This window comes from Neoarius graeffei, chromosome 7 (genome assembly GCF_027579695.1).
Source record: "Neoarius graeffei isolate fNeoGra1 chromosome 7, fNeoGra1.pri, whole genome shotgun sequence".
Taxonomy (NCBI): Eukaryota; Metazoa; Chordata; class Actinopteri; order Siluriformes; family Ariidae; genus Neoarius; species Neoarius graeffei.
In genome coordinates, this window is record NC_083575.1 from 65,191,693 (window position 1) to 65,215,983 (window position 24,291).

At 41.3% G+C, this 24,291-nt stretch overlaps 1 protein-coding gene across 1 annotated transcript in view; it reads right to left on the reverse strand.

Annotated features, from left to right (window-relative positions):
* dntt (deoxynucleotidyltransferase, terminal) overlaps positions 1–20,219 on the reverse strand; it is a 350,223-nt gene extending 330,004 nt beyond the window's left edge. Inside the window, exon 1 of the mRNA XM_060926229.1 lies at positions 20,026–20,219. Within this exon, the coding sequence (XP_060782212.1) occupies positions 20,026–20,219 (194 nt within the window). The remainder of the gene's footprint in view (positions 1–20,025) is intronic.
* Between the last annotated feature and the right edge of the window lie 4,072 nt (positions 20,220–24,291).

Here is a 24,291-nt window from a genome sequence, read left to right on the forward strand (position 1 = left end):
TCAATTTTAGGGTGCAAATTAGACACCAGGAAGATGGAATTCGCTTTTTGGGTAGTTCTTCTAAAAAATAAAGTTGATATTCTACGTTCCACCTCCGACCCTTGCCTATGACCTTTAAATAGTCCAAACATAGTTCATTGATTAGCGGCAGGTGTACCTTGTTGACAGCACGCGCACTGTAGCCCTCTCGGCACGCACAGCCCGAGGCGCGCCTTAATGTGCATGCACGCCCTCCTGTTCTTAATTTTTTTGTAAAATCTATAATTGTTCCATTAAATGTGTCTGTATTATAATAATAATAATAATATTGGCTGGCTTTTTTTATGGTATATCAGATATATTCCATTCAGCTAGCATGATATTGAACGCATCTTCATCTCGTTCAATATCATGCTAGCTGAATGGAATCTGATATACCGCTCAAAGCCAGCAAATATTTAAATGTAAAAGCAAGATAATTTAAAGTGAAAATTTTAAAGTGGAAGGTTTTTTTCTCATCTCTCATCATCTCTAGCTGCTTTATCCTGTTCTACAGGGTCGCAGGCAAGCTGGAGCCTATCCCAGCTGACTACGGGCGAAAGGCGAGGTACACCCTGGACAAGTCGCCAGGTCATCACAGGGCTACGTTACAGACTTATTCTACAATAAATTGAGTTAATTTTTTGTCACAAAATTTGACACAAAATAGCCCATAATGACAAACTTTTTTGAAATATGCAATTTTATTTTACTGACAATAGGTTATTTAAGGGTTACCGGTACATAACTGTACACACCCTTAGCCTAATACTTGGTTGATGTACCTTTGGCAGCAATTACAACTTCAAGGCTTCTTGGGAAAGAAGCTACGAGCTTGACACACTTGTTTCTGGACATTTTTGCCCATTCTTCTTGGCATATCCTTGCAAGCTCCATCAGGTTGGATGGGGAGCATCGGTACACAGCCATTTTCAGCTCCTTCTACAGATGTTCAATTGGATTCAGGTCTGGGCTCTGGCTGGGCCACTCAAGGATGTTTACAGACTTTCTCCAAAGCCACTCCTTTGTTCTCTTGACTGTGTTCTTTGGGTCATTGTCATGTTGGAAGGTAAACCTTCACCCCAGTCTAAGGTCCAGAGTGCTTTGGAGCAGGTTTTCTTCAAGGATCTTGGTGTGCTTAGCTGCATTCATCTTTCCCTCTATCAGGACTAGTCGCCCCGTTCTCACTGCTGAAAAACATCCCCACATCATGATGCTGCCACTGCCATGCTTCATTGTAGGAATGGCATTAGCCAGGTGATGAGCAGTGCCTGGTTTCCTCCAGACATAACACTTGGTATTCAGGCCAAAAAGTTCAATTTTGGTTTCATCAGACCAGAGAATCTTGTTTCTCATGGTTTGAGAGTCCTCTAGGTGCCTTTTGGCAAACTCCAAGCGGGCTGTCATGTGCCCTTTACTAAGGAGTGGCTTCCGTCTGGCTAGTCTACCATAAAGGCCTGATTTGTGAAGTGCTGCCTGCATAGTTGATCTTCTGAAAGGTTCTCCACATCTCCACAAGGATACACTGGAGCTCTGTCAGAGTGACCCTCAGGTTCATGCTCACCTCCCTGGCCAAGGCCCGTCTTCCCTAATCACTCAGTTTGGCTGGGCGGCCAGGTCTAGGAAGATTCTTGGTGGTTTCAAATTTCTTCCATTTACAAATGATGGTGGCCACTGTGCTCTTTGGGACCTGTAAAGCTGCAGTAATTTTTCTGTGCCCTTCTCCAGATCTATGCCTTGACACGATCCTGTTTCTGAGATCTGCAGATAATTCCTTTGACCCCATGGCTTGGAGTTTGCTCTGACATGCACTGTCAACTGTGGGACCTTATATAGGCAGGTGTTGGCAATCCCCAATCATGTTCAATCAATTGAATTTACCACAGGTGGACTCCAATTAAGTTGTAGAAACATCTAATGCAGTATCAGTGGAAACAAAATGCACCTCAGCTCACTTTTGGGTGTCCTATCAAAGGGTGTGCACACTTGTGCACATATTATAGTTTACATTTCGATTTTTAATAAATTAGCACAAATGTCTAAAAACCTGCTTTCACTTTGTCATTGTGGGCTATTTTGTGTAGAATTTTGTGACAAAAAATTAACTCAATCTATTGTAGAATAATTATATAATGTAATAAAACATGGAGAAGTTGAAAGAGGTGTGCAGACTTTCCAGCTTGACTGTACATACATACATACATGCATACATACATACAGTATCCATAGCTTTCCTGTGAGAGACAATGGGGGTCGCCATGAAACCCGCCTCTCCCAGATGCCGGTCTTTGATTTCCAGTTTATCCAAGTAGGCTGAGGGAGCCAAACATAGCTGAGTGGAGCTAGCTATGACAACCATATTTTAGTTAGAGGATAACTAAGACAAACAACCATTCAATTTAGAGCCACCAATTAACCTAACCTGCATGTCTTTGGACTGCAGGGGAAAACCAGCACACCCAGAGGAAACCCACACAGACACGGGGAGAACATACAAACTCCACACAGAAAGGCCCTCACTGGCCACTGGGTTCAAACCCAGGATCTTCTTGCTGTGAGGCAACAGTGCTAACCACTACACCACTGTGCCGCCTCTTTTACACATTATTTTGCCAATTTTATTACTGTGTAGATAATTGTACTAAGAATAAAAATAATTGACAGTGTCAAAGTAGCTAACGTTGGGCCACAACTTCATGTTGTCTATCCATTCTGTGACAGTAGACGGATGGGGCACTCCAATCATATTATCCCCAGAGCACATGAGAAAATCAGACCTGTGTAGCCATCCTTTAGTCATCTTTGATCTTGCCTACCTAGCAGTTAGCGTTAGCTACAAACATCAACACAGTGGAGTGAAAGAAAGATACCGGCATCCACTATGATGCAACAATGAATGGGAAAGTTCAGAGTTTGGGAAAGTTGTGGATATAGTCCTAATTGTAATTGTCACATTAAATCACTGCAATTATGGTATAATATACGTATCAACAATACGGCTTACACTTGTGGGTGGCACGATGGTGTAGTGGTTAGCACTGTCGCCTCACAGCAAAAAGGTCCTGGGTTCGAGCCCAGTGGCTGGCAAGGGCCTTTCTGTGTGGAGTTTGCATGTTCTCCCCATGTCTGCATGGGTTTCCTCCGGGTGCTCTGGTTTCCCCCACAGTCCAAAGACATGCAGGTTAGGTTAATTGGTGGCTCTAAATTGACCGTAGGTGTGAATGTGAGTGTGAATGGTTGTTTGTGTCTATGTGTCAACCCTGTGATGACTTGGCGACTTGTCCAGGGTGTACCCCGCCTCTCTCCCTAGTCAGCTGGGATAGGCTCCAGCTTGCCCGTGACCCTATAGAACAGGATAAGTGGCTACAGATAATGGATGGATGGATGGATGGGCTTCCACTTGCACTTGATCAAACGCCTGTTTTGTATTTTATTAGTTTATATGGAGGCCTTTAGAGCTCAAAGTAGAACCCTAAAGTTCAGGGTTTCCTGGGCAGAGAGGGTTCCAAGTAGAAAACATATAAGCCTTAATCAAAAAGGAAGATCTTTTTCAGGTACTGTAAATGACAGCAAATAATAAAACTTCACAACCACAATAATCTGATACAGCTTTGTAAATGTACATCTGTATATTTGGAAGAGCATACACTTTCATTCTTATCTCTTTAATCAAATCCTTCATCTTTAACCTGATCTCTCTTCCAACCTTTGGCCAAAACGGTGTCTCTAATCTCGAACTGATGTTGTGGCACATTGATAAAGAGAACCATCGGAAAATTTCCATTACTGAAAACAGGAGCTTTGTTTGGATCTCTCTCTCACACACACACGCACACACACACACACCTCTACATAAACACACATAAACATCCATCACAGCCAACCTGTGTGCCAGCATCCCATGCTGTTGTTGCTTTGTTTAATTGCAGTGCCAGTGTGAGCAGTCACCCATGCATAATTACCCCGAGTGTATGGCTCCCAGAGAGATACAATAGCGGTGCAGTCACAAACCCAGACTCACAATTAGAGAGAAGAGAGAAACAAAAAACTCTGTGTGTGTGTGTGTGTGTGTGTGTGTGTGTGTGTGTGTGTGTGTGTCTGCGCGCGCAGGAGATGAAGGGTAATCTGTTGAATCATAGTTGAGCCTAATCCTCCATGTTGAAGGTCCTCACACTTTTCTCTCATATTGTACAAAATAACCCAGAGCAAATGTGAAAAGGTGGGAGCCTACAAGCAAGGGATTCTCAATTCATGCAAAGCCAAATCCCTAAAGCAACACTCAAGCAAATCTGTACATACTATGAGTGATTACTACACAACAAATTCCATGTGTTTCCTTGTACTGAGAAAAGAAGAGAAAATTAGTTTACTCTAAATAGCAGGCTAAGAGCAGTAAATAAATGTTTATGCAAAACACATTTTCCAAACTCTTCAGTCAAAACTCACTTTGGTAAGACCATGTCTCTCTGGTGACTTATTTATATTTATTTATTTATTTTTAGAAAGAAGTTAATAATATGCAAGTTCCTTAATCATCTCACATTATATGTTGCCAAATAAGTAACCCATTATTCAATATGACCTTGTCTGTCACAATCATCTAGGTTCATAGAGAAAACAACCTCATCTCTCATCTCATCTCATTATCTCTAGCCGCTTTATCCTTCTACAGGGTCGCAGGCAAGCTGGAGCCTATCCCAGCTGACTATGGGCAAAAGGCGGGGTACACCCTGGACAAGTCGCCAGGTCATCACAGGGCTGACACATAGACACAGACAACCATTCACACTCACATTCACACCTACGGTCAATTTAGAGTCACCAGTTAACCTAACCTGCATGTCTTTGGACTGTGGGGGAAACCGGAGCACCCGGAGGAAACCCACGCGGACACGGGGAGAACATGCAAACTCTACACAGAAAGGCCCTCGCCGGCCTCGGGGCTCGAACCCAGGACCTTCTTGCTGTGAGGCGACAGCGCTAACCACTACACCACCATGCCGCTGAAAAAGCAACCTCACATACGTAAATTCGCCCCTCCGATGTTCATTTAATTGTCGTCTGGATGTGAGAGTTTTATCACCCATGTATAAAAGTTATTACAGAGGTCACACAGTAAAATTAATACCAGACAGATAGGGCTATAGTCATGGTAATAAGACTCCGAGGTGTAAATTCAGGCAGCAACGTGCTCAGCACCAACATGTGTGTGAAGAAGGTGTGAAATAGTCAATACACTTTGAGTACCATCAACTTATCATCCTTGTGCCCTTGAGAATTATGTTCTCCTGTGTGCTGGATTACAAACAGTCTTCTGGTTAGCATTATAGTATACAGAATGTCCAAGTAGGAATACTCTGGTTACAGCAACAATGTGAAGGATTTAATTTTTATTATTTATAACTTGTTTGCATTTAAAATGCCTTATGTTTAGACGTTCTTACTCAGTAATATATTTTGATTTCACATTTAGTGAATGGGATGGCATGGTGGTGCAGGGGTTAGCATGGTAATCTCACAGCAAGAAGGTTCTGGGTTCAAACCTCACAGCTTACTGGGGACTTTCTTTGTGGGGTTTGCATGTTCTCTCTATGACTCTGGATTTCCTCCAGGTGCTTCGGTTTCCTCCCACAGTCCAACAACATGCAGATTAGGTCGACAGGTTACTCTAAATTCCCAATAGGTGTGAATGTGAGTGTGAATGATTGTTCATCTCTGTGTTAGCCCTGTCATAGACTGGCAACCTGTCCAGGTTGTACCTCTCCTCTTGCCCAATGTCAACTGGGATCAGCTCCAGCTTCCTCCATGACCCTGACGGATAAGTGGTATAGATGATGGATGGATGGATTTAGGCCCTGTCCACACGGCAACGGATTCAGGTGAATCTGATAAAATTGTTTCTCATTTTGGCCTGGCGTCCACACGGCACTGGCGTTTTGGGTGCCCCAAAATGAAATCTTTTGAGAACGGGTTCCAGAGTGGAAAAATCTGGCAACGGCGCCGTTGCGAAGTCGTCTGGATGAGTAGAACGGATTTGTTTACGATGACGTCACAACCACATGACTGTCAGTGCTTCACACCGGGTAGAAGTGTAACAAACTCGATGCGAGTTGTCAACAAATCCTATAACTTGGTTCATGAAACGCGCTTACAAAATATTTTCACTGTGAATATTTATTGTGTAATGGTGCAAAGTGAGAGAGAGAGTGAGAGAATAGTCCTTAGGGCAGAGTCTTTAGTCCAAACACTGCGGAAGCAGTATAACCAAACCGCACACCGCCCGTGCGCTTTCCAAAAACAAAAACAATCCTGCCAGCAAAAATAGGGGAAAAAAAGGAGCGATCTCATGTGTTCAGATGTTGGTTTAAGTCCGACAATACATTCCTCAAAAAGGGCGTAGAAGAACAAAGTAATCCATCAACGTGTAGCATTCAATTTATTCCAGACCATTAAAGAATTCTGGAGGATATCAGAATGTTGGCGTACCGGCTTCCATCTACCCCCATTCATTCCTCTTTCCACGTCTTTCGTTTTACGCTACGATTAATAATCAAAACTTTATGTGGCTGATGCTACAGAAGAAGGGGTTTATGCGCATGCGTCTACTTCTTCTATTGTTCTGGTGTCTCCGATGGGACCGTCTTACAGTGCACGTAGAGGTGTGGCATGTGTATTGCATCGTTTTCAGCAAGCGTTGCGTTGCCATATGTACCTGATATTTTACTGATCCGTTGCCTATGTGGACGCGATATTTTAAAAAAAAATCTCGTTGCCGTTGTCGTGTGGATGTATCCTTAGTGAACAGTTAGAACTACAGAGAAACACATTTATGTCTATTTTGGAGACATTTCACAAAACAGAAAATTTGTTTTCTATCAAAACATTATGCTCTGTTTACATATCAGTAATAATATTTCTGCTTAAATGTGAAGTATTTAAATGTTCTACTCCAGTTGGAACGTGGTTTATGGTACATTACATAACATTAATGGCATTTAGCAGATGCTCTTATCCAGAGCAGCCTGGGGAGCAGTTGGGAGTTAGGAGCTTTGCTCAAGGACACTTCAGTTATTCCAGCTGGTCCAGGAAATCGAACCAGCAACCTTTTGGTCCCAAAGCTGCTTCTCTAACCATTAAAGTGATCATACACAGGACAACTTTTTGGGCAATGTTGCCAGGCAATATTGTTGGGCAATTGTACTTGGACACTTTCCCATTGAGATTGGGCAACATAATTTCCTTCTGAACTATTTTGATCATTTTGGGCAACTTTTAAAGATCATCCAATCAGAGTGCTAGCAGCAAATCACATGACCACCTGAAAGCTTCTGAATTTTTCAATAAAGATGGCGGCATCTCAACAGCAGTGGAGCGAAGAAAAAGAGCTTATATCTTTTTTTGCTGGTAAGTTGTTACGTGTAAACCCAAAGTGGTGAATTTACCTCATCAAATCCTTAGAAACCCAACAGACATCTATTTTTATGTGCTCAGGTTGTAATTAAGACATCGCTTGTTTTCAGCTAAGTGTAAACTGCCGTTAGCAGTTACCAGTCCATAGAGATTGAATGGGATTTAGCTAACTAGCGGTGGTTTTTGCTAACATAGTTAGCTGAAAGTTATCACTAGCTATATAGGGATAATGTTAGCTCTCTTGCATGAAGTTACAAGTGATGGGCAGCTCTTTTTTATGAGTTGTAATAGAGATTGTCTAATTTATCATCTGATCTAATTCACATACAGAGCATGACTACTTGTGGAACCCAAGGATGAAACAGTACAAACTTCAGGATCTAAAAAAGAAAGCCTTTCCAGAGCTCTGTCACCCCTTTTCATCCTCAGCAGCCATCTCCTGATCCATGATCTTTTGTCTTTTTTGCTGAGATGAGAATTAAACAATTGTATTTTTTCCATTATGTTTTTGTGATGTGTATGTCAGTTATTAGTTATAGCAGCACATGTGATTGAGGCTATAGTGCCTTGAAAAAGTATTCATACCACTTGAACTTTTTCACATTTTTCCACCTTACAACCACGAACTTAAAAGTCTTTTATTGAGATTTTATGTGATAGACCAACACAGATTAGCACATAATTGTGAAATGAAATGAAAATGATAAATGGTCTTCAAAATTTTAAACAAATAAAAATCTGAAAAATGTGGTGTGCATTAGTATTCAGCCCCCTGTACTCTGATACCTCTAAATACAATCCAGTGCAATCAATTGCCTTCAGAAGTCATCTAATTAGTTAATAGAGTCCTACTGTGTGTAATTTATTCTCACCATAAATACACTTGTTCTGTGATAGCCTGGCTAACGCGACTTCAAAGCTCTCCGAGCATTTGGTCTGGCCAAGCTATTAAGCCAAACCGTTTCCCAGAGCCCATGGTTGACCCGCCTCCCTGAAATGCCTCAGTTTGCTACTGGTCGAAGCCAGAAAAGGCTGTGATGAAGCTTAAACCAATCACATCACTCTTTCCTCTGACGTATGTGACGCGATGGGGCTAACTGGTAGATTAAACTCTTACCGAAGCCGGTCGGGAGCAAGGCGAAAACGTCCTTCCTTTCAATAAATACCTCCAGGGCTGCTCTTTGCTCCGTTTTCAATGAGAACTTCCTGTTGAATGCTTTCAATACAGCATCTACCGCTGTGTTAAAGGCTTGCAGCTGCTCCATGTTCGTGATGTGAATGAAGCGCTTCCAGCATAGATTCTGTAAACAATCTATGGCTTCCGGTCACAGTTCTACTACGTCACTGCTTTGAACACGCCTCTACCCAGGGCCGTTGGAGATGCTCAAAGTTGATTGGTTCCCGATTTTTCGGGACCTTGGAAATGCTGTAGATAGCCTGCCTGGCCAGACTAAGCTTGGAACAGGCCCTCGTGTTGCGTCACGCTTAGGATGGGCGGGCCCAGGCTAGTTCTGTGAAGGCCTCAGTGGTTTGTTAGAGAACACTGAAGAACAAACAGCATCATGAAGACCAAAGAACTCACCAGACAGGTCAGGGATAAAGTTCTGGAGAAGTTTAAAACAGGGTTAGGTTATAAAAAAATATCCCAAGCTCTGAACATCTCAAGAAGCACTGTTCAATCCATCATTCAAAAATGGAAAAAGTATGGCACAACTGCAAACCTACCAAGACATGGCCGTCCACCTAAACTGACAGAGCGAGCAAGGAGAGCACTGGTCAGAGAAGCAGCCAAGAGGCCCATGATCACTCTGGAGGAGCTGCAGAGATCCACAGCTCAGGTGGGAGAATCTGTGCACAGGACAACTATAAGTCGTACACTCCGCAAATCTGGCCTTTTTGGAAGAGTGGCAAGAAGAAAGCCATTGTTGAAAGACAGGCATAAGAAGTCCCGTTTGCAGTTTGCCAGAAGCCATGTAGGGGACACAGCAAACATGTGGAAGAAGGTGCTTTGGTCAGATGAGACCAAAGTTGAACTTTTTGGCCTAAATGCAAAGCGCTATGTGTGGCGGAAAACTACCACTGCTCATCACCCTGCACACACCATCCCCACTGTGAAGCATGGTGGTGGCAGCATCATGCTATGGGGATGCTTTTCTTCAGCAGGGACAGGGAAGCTGGTCAGAGTTGATGGGAAGATGGATGGAGCTAAATACAGGGCAATCCTGGAAGAAAACCTGTTGGAGGCTGCAAAAGACTTGAGACTGGGAAGGAGATTCACCTTCCAGCAAGACAATGACCCTAAACATACAGCCAGAGCTACAATGGAATGGTTTAGATCAAAGAATATTCATGTGTTAGAATGGCCCAGTCAAAGTCCAGACCTAAATCCCATTGAGCATCTGTGGCAAGACTTGAAAATTGCTGTTCACAGACGCTCTCCAAGCCCTGTGATGACCTGGCGACTTGTCCAGGGTGTACCCCGCCTTTCGCCCATAGTCAGCTGGGATAGGCTCCAGCTTGCCTGCGACCCTGTAGAAGGATAAAGCGGCTAGAGATAATGAGATGAGATGAGATGAGATGAGATGAGATGAGATGAGATGAGATGAGATGAGATGAGATGAGATGAGATGAGATGAGATGAGACGCTCTCCATCCAATCTAGCTGAGCTTGAGCTATTTGGAAAGAAGAATGGGCAAAAATTTCAGTGTCTAGATGTGCAAAGCTGGTAGAGATGTACCACAAAAGACTTGCAGCTATAATTGCAGCAAAAGGTGGCTCTACAAAGTATTGACGCAGGGGGGCTGAATACTAATGCACATCACATTTTTCAGATTTTTATTTGTTTAAAATTTTGATGACCATTTATCATTTTCGTTTCATTTCACAATTATGTGCTACTCTGTGTTGGTCTATCACATAAAATCTCAATAAAAGACTTTTAAGTTCGTGGTTGTAAGGTGGAAAAATGTGAAAAAGTTCAAGGGGTATGAATGCTTTTTCAAGGCACTGTAGTAGCATTTTTAAAGAGATTTAAAAAGTGTTTATTATTAACAGAATAATGTGGTTATTTTGACTTATAAATGTTAAAATAATAGCAAATTATCTTTTGACCAGAGTATCTATTCAGTTTTGTTCCAGAAGTGATACTTGAGCAAAATAAAGGCTGAAGCCAAGATAAAAGTGACCACTGCAAATGTTTGTGTCTATCTTTGCAGTGTATGTCTCCACGGCAATAGATTTGTTCTTATCTGATTGGTTGATGCCAATTGTCTGTTGCCCTAATTAGTTGCCCTGTGGCTCACCTGGTTGCTCATTGCTAGCAACATTATCCGACAACATTGCCCAAAAAGTTGCCCCATGTATCATCACCTTTAAGCCATGGCTTCCCCATGTATCAAAACTGTGCACTAGCAAACTCCACATTCTTCAGTGAGCTAAAAGGAGAAAAATAGAGGGCCATGTGCCTCATAAAAGGTTGTAAAACATATAGCAGTGTGCTTTCACCAAGATCACATCAATGTACAATCACTTATAATTCAGCAATTATTTCTGCCATTTTATAGCCAAATGGACAGAGTAGTCCAGTCAAGTTTGAGAGATGTTATACAGCCTTCCAGCAACTTTGAAACCAAGTCATAAAGAAAGGTTCATTTTGTTCCTATAAAGTCAATCAAACCACAGGAATGAATTTAAGTCTCAGCTGAGAGTGTGAACTGAATCAAAGTTCAATTCTGCAGCCAGGCTGTCTGCTCACTGACATTTCCATATCAAATCTGATCATGGAGTGGAGTTCATGAAACATAAATGAAATCTTTCCCTTCGTCTCTCCATCTTTTTCTTCCTGTTCTTATATCACTCTCTGATTTCTAACCTTTCATTTTCATCTTCTTTTAATTGCATTTACTAGTTGCTCTCTGTGTGTGTGTGTGTGTGTGTGTGAGAGAGAGAGATGTGGTGGACAGACATAGAGGTGGGAGGCTTCCTGGATTAAGCCAGAGCTACGCAATCTAGCTTCAGCATGAGTACTAATAATATTAACACTCAAACTAAAGAACAAGGTGAGAGAGATGTAAAAACATTTTCACTGAAAAATCTGGTTATGTCACAACTGTCACAAAATGTCACAACTGTGCAGATATTAATAAGTACTGTATATGGAAATTGCAGTAAGAAGACCATTTTTCAGAGAATTCTTCAAAATAAATGCCAAACATTTTAAAAACAGACAAGTCTATGTTTTATCCCAATTAGTCCAAGGCAAGTATTAGTATTTGGATAGCATAATATAAATATTTAGGCATTACCTAAAAGCAGAGCTCCTAATGAGTGTATGCAAAATATTAGCATCGCAAAATATTTGTAAAGGTACAAAATCAACCTGAATAACAATATTTAAAGAATATTGGCTGGCATTGAGTGGTATATCAGATATATTCCATTGAGCTAGCATGATATTGAACGAGTCAAAGACGAGTAGCTGAATGGAATATATCTGATATACCACAAAAAACCCAGCCAATATAATAATATTATTATTATTATTATTATTATTATTATATACTCTTTTCCAGTTTTTCGATGTCCGTTGGTATGTTTTTCTCTTGTAAATATGCATGAAGAATATCAAATGAAGTTTTGGTAGCCTTTTGGGTGTTCAGCACGTCTTTCTCTTTCCCCACGGACAAAGAAATGCTTCTGCACATGCACAGCAGAAAACTCTCATTGGATAGTTGCATCACATCCAATGTGTAATGTCATGTTGTCTTGACAACCATGACATATTGTAAACCATATTCAATGCTCATTCTCCATTGGGTAGAGTGATGCAATACACATAGGATAAGCAATATGCTAACAATATTGTATGCTATCAAACCAAATGAATGAAACCCACTAGAAGGGAATAGAATACATGTTTTCATTCCATCAAAAAAGTGTCCTGTGTGGATAAAATATAGCATATGAATCATCAAATTGTTTAGTGTAGTGAATTTCGCACCAATAAATTGCTGCATTGTCTTGTGACAGTGATATCAATAATGAGATACATATCACAGTTATGAATACATATTTATTTATTTATTTGACACCACATGCCATGTGCCAGAAACAACATGTTTATTATGGAGATTAGATTAGATTAGATTAGATTAGATTAGATTAGATTAGATTAGATTAGATTAGATAAAACTTTATTGATCCCTTTGGGAGGGTTCCCTCAGGGAAATTAAAATTCCAGCAGCATCATTACATGATAAACAGAGAATAGAAAATAGAGAAAACTTCTAGATAAATTAAGTATTTACAAAAATATAAAAAATAAGATATGAAAAAAAAAAAGTGTGACTCTGTTGGGTGCCTGCTGGACAGCAGTGAACCTGCACTTTCACTTTTCATCATTACTGTATAGTTACAATCAAATATCAAACTTGATATGTCAAACAGCTGTCTAATTACATATCTCATGTCTACTTGCATTTGCATGTGCATGCAGTGCAATTTAGGCTAATTACCATGCACCTGTTCCTGATTAGAGCACAATCACAGCGCAAATGTAGCCAGGTGAACAAGGGCTAAAGAGTGTTTTTGAGCTATTTACACAGTGGGCTATTATTTTTTGGGAAATTATGACTGTAGTAGCTGTTTTTGTTGTTGTTGTTGTTGTTGATGTAATGCTGTCACTTTAAGCATGGCACAAGATGAGATCGCACGAGAGCGCATAATCACCATGAGACATTAAGTGCTTGGAAGTAGCAGTGCTGGTGAACGAATGCACGTGGTGTGTATTTTTGTGTACATGGATGAAAATAACACTAAAAGCGTTGGTAAAATGCAAAAATGGTTATTGTTGTAAGCAGATGAGTTCATGATTAAACTAACAGACTAGAGTTGATGAATGATGATTTGGTATTCTTGCTGATTTTTGTAAATTCATAGAGCAAGTTGTGTGTGTAATATCTTCACTGTGCCATGGGCAACACTGAACAATGGGGCAGCATAAGTGCAGATAAAGTACGCTTAATCACATCATCATGGTTTATGCTGACTATTTCATTAAGATGTGTCCATTTTTGTATGCTTCTGCCTAATTTAGAGGGGAGATATGTCGAGTTGAGTTCCGTGTGTGTGTGTGTGTTAGTGCACAGGCTGCACAATGGAGTGAGAGTGTAAATTAATTTCTTTCTTGTGAAAATGTATTTCAAGCTCATGTAAAAATGTTTGTAAAAGCACATTTGGTTCATTAATGTGCATTTCCAGTGAATTAATGAATTTTACTGCAATTCAACTATTGGAGTTGTGTGGTTTAACAAATGTAATATTTGTGTTGTTTTTATTTTCTTTATTTAGAAAATAGCCACTACTGCTGCCTATGTTGTCTGTGTTTTCTATACTGGTTATGCAGTTTGTCTGTACTCTATGTAGATAGCGGTTGTCTTTAGATACTTTTATCAGTATCAGGAACTCATTAGGTTGGGTTATCTGCAGGGGGGATTGAGGTGAAGTCTGTTTGCTGTAGTTCTTGTCCCGTGGCCATGCTGTATTAGTGTTACTGGTGCTAAAGTGAACTGTTTGGGAGTTAACAATGAAAATTGGGTACAGACAAGTACAGGAAAAGTACAGTAAAGAGGGAAAGTTACTCTTTGTTCTATTCTCCTTGTAGTTATATCCTGTCCCCAAACTTACAGACTTAACACTGCTCTTCTGTTAGTGCAGTCGGAGAATAAAAGACCCACATAAAGAATTTTGTTGTGTCTGGTCTCCTCATTTGCGACCAGGCCAAACATACATATAAGGACTCTCAGTAACACACAGACCAAAGAAGAAGAAGCCTTTATTTGGTCACATGTACACTCAAGCACAGCAAAATTCCTCCTCTGCATTTAACCCATCTGAAGCAGTGAACACACACATGCGCACACACATGAGCAATGAGCACACACACATACCGAGAGCAGTGGGCACCTATGCTACAAGTGCCTGGGGAGCAATTAGGGGTTAGGTGCCTTGCTCAAGGGCACTTCAGCCATAAACAAAGGAAGGGGAAAGTGCTGACTTTACAAAGTATATGCTCTGTACCCTGTGTCTGACTTTAGCAATCCTTGTATTTTGTGTCGCTTTTCTGGATTTGACCCCATTTGTGTTTTTGGACTTTGAGTATTGTATTACCTCTGATATCTGTGCCTCACTTGACCACTACCTGTTTTTCGACTCTGCCTTTGTCTGTGTTTTGGATCTCTTTGCTAGCGTGCTTTCAATAAAATTCTTCCTGCACTTACATCCATCTATCACCTTTACATTACACAAACTGTCAATTGTCCAACAAACTAGTGGATTAATAAAACTGTTTTACTAGTTTTATATGAAATTGTCATGAACATTTTCTGTAAAATGTTTAGTAAAGCCAGAGAGGGCCTTTCTGTGTGGAGTTTGCATGTTCTCCCCGTGTCTGCGTGGGTTTCCTCCGGGTGCTCCGGTTTCCCCCACAGTCCAAAGACATGCAGGTTAGGCTAATTGGTGGCTCTAAATTGAACGTAGGTGTGAATGTGAGTGTCAGTGGTTGTTTGTCTCTATGTCAGCCCTGCAATAACCTGCCGACTTGTCCAGGGTGTACCCCGCCTCTCACCCATAGTCAGCTTGGATAGGCTCCAGCTTGCCTGCGACCCTGTAGAACAGGATAAGCGGCTACAGATAATGGATGGATGGATGTTTTAGCAAATAATTCCATGTTATTTTTTTAAAAAGCAAATTATAAATAAACGCTGGATAAAACCCATCTGCCTTATGTAAATAAAGATACAGATTTCATTGTCTGGTGGTCAAGTGTTTATGAGATACATTGCCTAACACTTACAATCGGGTTTCCTGTGGTGGGACATGTTCGTCATTTGTATGTGTAGACATCGTACAGTCAAGCCATTAAAAATCAGGTTGATGCATTTCTCTTAAGTATGGGGCTCCGCTCCGCAATAAATTCATTAAATTTGAGTTGAGTGCTTAGAAGTAGTCTACATCTGTATTCAAATCTAATTATAGACCTAAATGCTATTCAGAACTTATAGGAGAGTTACATAGAAGAGCTTTCCAAAAACAGAGGCACATGTTTTTGACTGGCGGCACGGTGGTGTAGTGGTTAGCGCTGTCGTCTCACAGCAAGAAGGTCCTGGGTTCGAGCCCCGGGGCCGGCGAGGGCCTTTCTGTGTGGAGTTTGCATGTTCTCCCCGTGTCTGCGTGGGTTTCCTCCGGGTGCTCCGGTTTCCCCCACAGTCCAAAGACATGCAGGTTAGGTTAACTGGTGACTCTAAATTGACCGTAGGTGTGAATGTGAGTGTGAATGGTTGTCTGTGTCTATGTGTCAGCCCTGTGATGACCTGGCGACTTGTCCAGGGTGTATCCCGCCTTTCGCCCGTAGTCAGCTGGGATAGGCTCCAGCTTGCCTGCGACCCTGTAGAAGGATAAAGCGGCTAGAGATAATGAGATGAGATGTTTTTGACCTTAGACTTAAGGACTTTTTTTTTTTTGAGTGATGTTATCTCAAGCAAAGAGCATTGTTAAGTCCATTGTCTGACTGTTTGACTGTAAATATACTCAAAAAACTATGAAATGCCATGAAATATCATCAAAGGAGATGCATCTTAACCAGACACACTGTATATCTCAAGTATGCAAATTTTTCTAAATAAAATTATGAATTAACTTAAAATAAGATGTGGGTGACACATGAGTGCTTGGTCAGTTGTCATTGCCAACTCTGATATAATTTACCAAATTTGAATATAATTCTTAGTATACTTCAGTTTTACTTTCATACATGTACATAGGTATATACAGAATGCTTTACTTTACAGTGTATTAAAGGTCCCATGGCATGAAATTTTCACTTTCTGAGTTTTTTTAACGTTAAAATGAGTTCCTCTGACCTTCTTAAGTCACCCCAGTGGCTAGAAATTTCATAATGTGTAAACCAAACTATGCCCAACATTTGAGAATGGCGCGTCAAAACGGCGCGTTGATAAGCTCTTCCCTTTACTACGTCAGCAAGGGAGATGATCCCCACGCCCCCCCTCTGGATTCCTACCCACTGTATGGATTGCCCGCCCAGTTGTAGTGAGGAGACCATAGAGGACACAACAACATGGCATCACCTAAGCGAGCGAAACTTGGAAATTGCGCTGTACATGGATGTGACAACACAGAAAAGAGTCTGTTTTTACTGCCGACGGGAGAACCCCTGAAGACGCAGTGGCTTAATTTTATTTACTTCAATAATATGCCGTCGAGTCTACCTAAGACGGTGTATGTTTGTCGGAAGCATTTTCCTGATGAATGTTTCCACAACTTGGGACAGTACAGGGCAGGTTTGGCACATCAACTGTCACTGAAGCCTGGGTCCGTACCAAGCATCCCTGCCGCATCAGCAACAAACACCGAACAAGTAAGTGTGTAACTGGTCATTTTGCCGTGTTTTAAAATCGGTGCGTTAGCCTAGCAATGGCTACATTAGCTGTGCAGCTAACCGCTTCCTGCAGTTACCCAGGTACTCTGCGCTACAAAATCAAAAAGCATGCAACATGCTCTGTTATAATAGCCAATCAAAACAGTTTTTACAAAGACACCCACATTCTTTTTTTTAAGTCACTCGTTCATTTTATTTGTTTGTTTGTTCAGTAAAAACCCAAACATTTGTTGAATTTATTTTATTTCCTTGCGTCGCACCTTAATGACGTTAGCGCGCGGTATTTTTCCCTTCGCGGTTTGTTCCTTCTCTCTCGCCATAGTAAGACACCCACATCCGCTTGTTCTGACCCACTGGAGGTAGCGTCACAGTGCTGTTAGCCAATCAGAGGTAACACATTTACATGTCATGAATATTAATGATAAGACCCGCCCCCACCCTCTACCCTTCCCCGCCTCCATGCTTCTCATTAGCAAAACGACGCACTGGGAAAAGGGCTGAAATGGGGCTTTCTCCCAGGAGGCTATTGAGGTTTTTCACCTGATGTCACAGGGTCACGTGATGCCCCGGTGTCCGCCATTTTGAAGGTCAAGCTACATACTAACGCTGCAGACAGAGAGGGAGAACCAGCTTGAAAAAAAAACGTGTTACAGACACCGGATCCAGTGTAAATAGCTGCCGGAGCGCGCTCCGGCTTGCTCCTCCTCAAATTAAGCAGCGCGCTCCGGCTTGCTCCCGGAGTGCTCCGGCCGAGGTTCCGGAGCGCGCTCCGGCTTGCTCCCCCTCAAATTAAGCAGCACGCTCCGGCTTGCTCCCGGAGTGCTCCGGCCGAGGTTCCGGAGCGCGCTCCGGCTTGCTCCCCCTCAAATTAAGCAGTGCACTCCGGGAGTAAGCCAGAGCGCGCTGCTTAATTTGAGGGGGAGCAAGCCGGAGCGCGCTCCGGCAGCTATTTACACTGGATCCGGTGTAAATAGCTGCCGGATCATAATTACAGTAAACTAGTAAATACAGTAAAGGAAAAACTTGAGGCTGAAAGGTTTTAACAGTCATCCAAATGACTGAATGTAAACATTGCTACAGTAACATACTAGCTATGTTGTTGACATTAGCTAGTGCTAACAGCTAGCTGCTAGTACACTGCTACAACACAGACACCGACCCTAATAATACAGTTCTTGGTCATTGCCTGGTAACAGCAAATTTATAACGGGCCATGTCTCAACAGACTAAGAAGTTATTTCAATGACATTTAATAACATTTTGTTTATCCTGAGGACCGAAAGTAAATGAAAATGTGCACAAACCTTAGCTGTAATAAGATGGCGACCACCGGCTCCAGGGACGACCCGCTGATGTAGGCATGTTACCCAGCCTGACACAAAATATTTGTAGGCATCCAAACTCTTATACGCTTTCAGATCAATACCTGTGTATGGCGATGGGTTTTTAACGACATAGGTATACAGATCATGTGGGCCGAAGTCAGGTAAAGACGAGGGCTTCGTGTACTTCCGTACGTCAGTGAACAATCCTGGTGGAAGCAGGTAAACGTCGTTCTCTAAGCCTGCTAACCTCAATTTTTGCAAATACCTCTCCCTCTGCTCGCCCTGTAAATGCCCTGTGTCGCTGGATAGTGAAGGTGTTTTCTGCATCTCGCTCCTTTTTCTTTTATGTTTTTCGTTTGTCGCCTTCCTCGCATTCAAACTGATTCGAGCAGTGACGTCCAAAATGGCAGCCTCACATGACTTGGTCACGTGGGTGAAAAACCTCAATATTTACATGCCGAGGGTCCATTTCGAGAAAGGCTGCGGATATAACATCCGGAAACCTCCACGAGCCCGTTTAAAGCATCAACAAACCACCATGCCATGGGTCCTTTAAAGTATATTTTATTTAGTTTTAAGAGCAGGCAGACAAGACTAAAAAACTACTGTATATTCATGTACAAGTGGAAGTAAATGTATGCTTCTTAAAATCCTCAGAAAACCACAAACCAGCGACCACATCCACTTAGGTTTTTTTTTAAAGCAACACATTTTCAAATGTAAAACACTTCACCATGGGTTAGTTCTTCTGTTTATCTTTTACATAATACATGGATGGCACATGCAAGTGTTGTTTTGTATCATCATTTAAGTTCATTTAAACGAGGTCAAGGACCATTTAAACGAGGTCAATGTATTATTAATTCACCACTAATGTGTACATCTCACCACCTTGTAAAATGTCAGTTTACACCTCTTTCAGTCTGTTTCCTGCTGTTAGCTTCAGACAATAGCTGATTGGGTGTTGAGGGAGTTGCATGATGCAGGAGTTCAAGCTGCATTTCTGGGAATGGTGCCACCCCTCAGCTGTGCATGGCACACCACACCACAACCAGCCACCAGCTGCAGTTATGCCAGCGTGCCCAAAACAACACCCACTGGTGCCCACAGCCAGCTGCAGATGCCTGGCACAGATCTCCAACTGGCAGCAGTAGACATGTATCAGCTTTACCCAGGCACACAAGCTACTGTTATAGATTCCCACTACTATCCAAGACATGCAGAAACACTCATACAGAGCTTTGACATAACAAGGAGCTTCAAGTCGTGCCCATATTTTATGACATTTTATGACCTTGAGGGGTAAAGTTCTATTTTAACAGGCTGTTTAATGTGCAAAGAGCAGTTAAAAAAAAAAGACTGAAATTAGACACTGTACCCAGTTACAATTGACGTGCAAATGTTCAGCTTTACAGAGTTCACAAGTGTCATTTTTGTGAAGCAGGACAAGCTTGATTGTAGCTGTCAATTGTCCCCATCTGACAGAATCAGCTAGAGTTTCATCTTCTCTGTCATTATCCTGTCATCATTTTGGTGTTCTTAGAAATCAGGCAAGATACCTTCACATTATCATGATGATTTGCATACAAATTGATGCATATCAGATTGACAGCCTGTATTACATTATGTAAAATGAATTCTCAGAATAGTGTGCCTCACAGAGACAATCAAATGTGACATACAAAATATGTAACAAATCAACATTTCTTTCATTCTATAGCTAAACCCGCAACTAGGCCTTCAGTGACTTGGTCAGCCAGTTATCCATCTACAGTGTTTCAATTTTTATAAAGACAACCATTTTGCAACTGACATACCTTAAGGTGTCATCCACACAGAAGCCCTTTGACCTGGCCAAACTTGTCAGGAAGTTTCTCCTGCTTTTACCCATTCTTCTCTCCACCAGGTACACAGTCACTTCTCCAAACTTCATTTCCTTTTGAGGTTGAACACAGCTCAATTCAGGTTGCCGGCGTTTCCTCAAAAGAGAGGAAAGGGTTGGCTGAAACATTTTTTGCACTCTAAATACAATTAGTTGTACAGTAGGAATTTCAGAAATGTGGCAGTGTTCTCTGTCTAATGGCACAGCCAGAGAAGTTCTTCTTTGGCAGTGGTGATGGTATTGGTGTCTTATTTTTCTTTGAGAGAGAGAGAGAGCTGGCAGTTGGAGTTGTGGAGTGTGTGTTTGTGACTTGGCAAAGAAATGAGGAACAGGTGTTTTTGATTTGCTACCCATCATAAAGCTCAACTACCAGGCCTGAATAATTGAGTTGAATAGATGTCAGAAAATAGTGACAAGAAAATAGATAAGGTGTAAACCATATTGAAGTTATTACATATTGAGGATATTACACAGTTGCATGAAAATATTAAGTTTATCTTTGAGTGGTGAATGCATGTATCTCGAGTGAGTGAAGCAAATGAGTAAAAATATTTTCAACATGAGAAGATAAACTTCATATCTTCATGCCACCATGTAATGTTCTTTATATTATATGGACACATCCACAAAAACATGACATGACAATGTGCCAGGGGCGTCACTAGGCCTTTTTTACTGGGGCACGTGCCCCAGTAAAAATCAGCTGTGCCCCAGTAAGAAAATGTTGAAAGATTTTCGTAACAAACTAGTTTCTTTGGCAGATCATTTATCTACTATAAGCTGTAGGACAGAGTGTGTTTCAAACTTCTATCGCCTCTTCTTTCTAACTAATTTTCTGATTGGTCTGGGAGATTCTCACTGTAAACATAGTGTGCGTGCGGCGTGCCATGAGTCCATTTAGCCTACTGGAGAGATGAGTCTACTCTTTGGATGAGTCAGAGAACGGGCTCTGGATGAGTTAAGGTAGCGCGAAGTTTTTGCAACAAAACTAAGCAAACCATATTCTTACAAACCCATTAAACTACATCAAATTAAACGATATTAAATTACTTTTCCAGATGGATATCAGACAATTCTTCTCACGAAGCAGAGACAGGGGCAGGGAAACAGTGACAGATGAGGAGGAGGGTGAGAGAGGTAAGATTAAGGTTGTAGGCTATGTGCTAGTCAGTCATAACTAACCAGCTAAGTTCGTGAATCATGAGAGTTGAGGTGACACATTTAGCATCAGCATGCATTAAAAGCCCAAATGCCAACAATAAATTTTTTTGGGGACTGGGATGTGTTTTCCATCTTGTTGACCTATTCCTCGCATAACTTCATCCACGAGAGCATGAGAATTATCCACTTTGCATAGGTTGGGGACAGGAACGTTAAGGTGCATTGTGCGGGGGGGCATTTTGTGTGTGTGTCGGGGGGGGGGGGGCAGTGCCTCAGTCAAGCTTAATTCCTAGTGACGCCCCTGCAATGTGCATCAAGTCAGCAGGAAAACACTGGGAGTGGCGTATATCGGAAATTATTCTATCCATATTCACTGGATGTGAGCAATCGCACACTCTGATTGGCTGCTCTACTACTAGGCTATCAGCTCATATACCGTGAGTAGAGGAAAAACAAAATGGTGAAGTGCATCAAGTCAGATATATCACTTTGTTTTCAAGTATTTAAAAGAAACAGAAATAGCTAAAATAATATAGTCCCCCCACCCCCAATATCTCCTGTTCCACACTCCAGCCCAGTCGGTTGCGGTAATGCACCTCAAAAAACCCTAAAGAAGAAGAAACAAATGGCAGACCATTTTACTGAACCAACCAAGGACAAAATAAAAGCTGTATTCGAAAACAAAACCCCCAACAATACAAAAAAGCAACAAAATATGGAATGAAAGTATTTGATGGTATGAACATATCTTTTTTATTTTTCAAGAATTATTATTATAGCATTTTTCACAAATTGCTACTGTCGTTTTGCCGGTTTGTTTACATTCTCAGCGGGACTTATTTTGTCGAACATTTTATATAAAGTTTTTATTTATCAAATTTGCAAAAAATAAAAATAAAAATGATCTGTTTCTCAAAGTCCAGTGAATGTGGATAGAATAAAACAGTTATTCCACTCAATCTCGTCATATATGTCTTACAGCCAACTCAGCACTACATGCCTCGTCAGGTATCAATTTCGTGGAATAACTGTTAAATATGTCACTCAGACCCGCGATGTATTTCATATGAAAAATGCAAGCTTTTCAACATGAGAAGATAAACTTCATATCTTCAAGCCAACGTGTGATTTTCTTTTTTATTATATAGACACATTCACAAACAAAAAGTACCCAAATTTATCAAAACAATTCATCAATTTCCTCAAAGTGACATATATTGAGATTTATGTTGCAGTTCTCAATCTCCATGTCCCGAATGTAACTTGTATGAAAAATATGAGTGGTGTATTTCCCAGTAAAACACTCATTTCCAGATCCCATCTCATCTCATTATCTCTAGCCGCTTTATCCTTCTACAGGGTCGCAGGCAAGCTGGAGCCTATCCCAGCTGACTACGGGCGAAAGGCGGGGTACACCCTGGACAAGTCGCCAGGTCATCACAGGGCTGACACATAGACACAGACAACCATTCACACTCAATTTAGAGTCACCAGTTAACCTAACCTGCATGTCTTTGGACTGTAGGGGAAACCAGAGCACCCGGAGGAAACCCACGCGGACAACATGCAAACTCCACACAGAAAGGCCCTCGCCGGCCCCGGGGCTCGAACCCAGGACCTTCTTGCTGTGAGGCGACAGCGCTAACCACTACACCACCGTGCTGCCCTCATTTCCAGATAATATAAAGAATTATGTAAAGTGATGAGTGACCTTGCCAAGGAGACCAGTAACTAGAACAACAAAAAGAAGGTCAAATGCATACAATGCTCCCTTCAGTGAGAGTGCCAATATTTCTTCCATCACACAGCTATTAAAGAATCATTAGAACGATTCTGGGTACAGCTCAGACCAGGGTAAGTGGTAAACTGAAGATGAATGAATGAATGAATGAATGAATGAATGAATGAATGAAAATGTATAATTGTAAATGTCTAAATTGTAATACACAGTGTCTTGCATAAATCTTCACCTCCCTTGAGCCTTTCTGCATTTTGTAGTGTTACAACCTGGACCTGAATTGAACTTAATTTGGATTTTTACTGTTTGATTTAAACAATATGTCTAACATTTGAATGTGAAAAAAAAAAATTAGACAAAGGTTACTTGAATAAAAATAGCAACCATTTGTTGGTTGCATAAGTATTCATCCCCCAGGACAATACTTGATAGAATCACCTTTGGCTGCAATTTCAGCTCCATGCCTTTTGGGATTTGTGTCTATTAGCGTTGCACATCTGGATCCTAATATTTTTGGCCATTCTTCTTGGCAAAATTTTTCAAGCTCTGTCAGATTGAATGGAGATGTTGAGGAACCACAAGACTGCCACAGATCCTCAATTAGAACGTAGCCTTCAGGTTGAGGTCTGCTTCTTATGCAAAGCATTTTTACACAGCTTGCTTAATGCTGGGATCAAACCATATAATATTTTTGTCTTTCATGATGGCCATCATGTCGGATTAATGCCATAAATCCTTGCCGTGTGTTGGTAGGGAGACTGGAAAATAGTACAAGCTTGATCCTGACCAATCATCATTTACGTCCTTGCGTTTTGTTGGGGAGGAAGGGTCAAGAAATTGTCAATCATGCCTATCAAGGAAAACATTATAGGTGTTATCAAACTAGGCAAGAAAATACAAAAATTTCTGACATGCTAGACTTTTCGTCTGGGTGACATTGGGTGTCCCAGGTGCCACATCGCTGTTCTTCGATTATGTCATGCTACAAGGCCTGTTCTTCATTCCTGACATTCATGTTTGGGCCAACACTGGACATTTTCAACATAACAAAATTTTGTAACAATTGGGCTGAATCCATGTAGTCTGATCCCAGCACAGGATAATACAAAGAATAATGGGGAAAAAACATGAATAGATTCTGTAAAAAATAAAAAATAGAATGCATATTCTTTATAACTGTATACTGTATATGTATGTGTATTTATAAAGGAATTATGGACTGCACAACAATTGAAACAGTACAACTGAACAGTTAACAAAACAATGTGTGTATAAACACTGCAGATTATCTGAGGTAGAAGT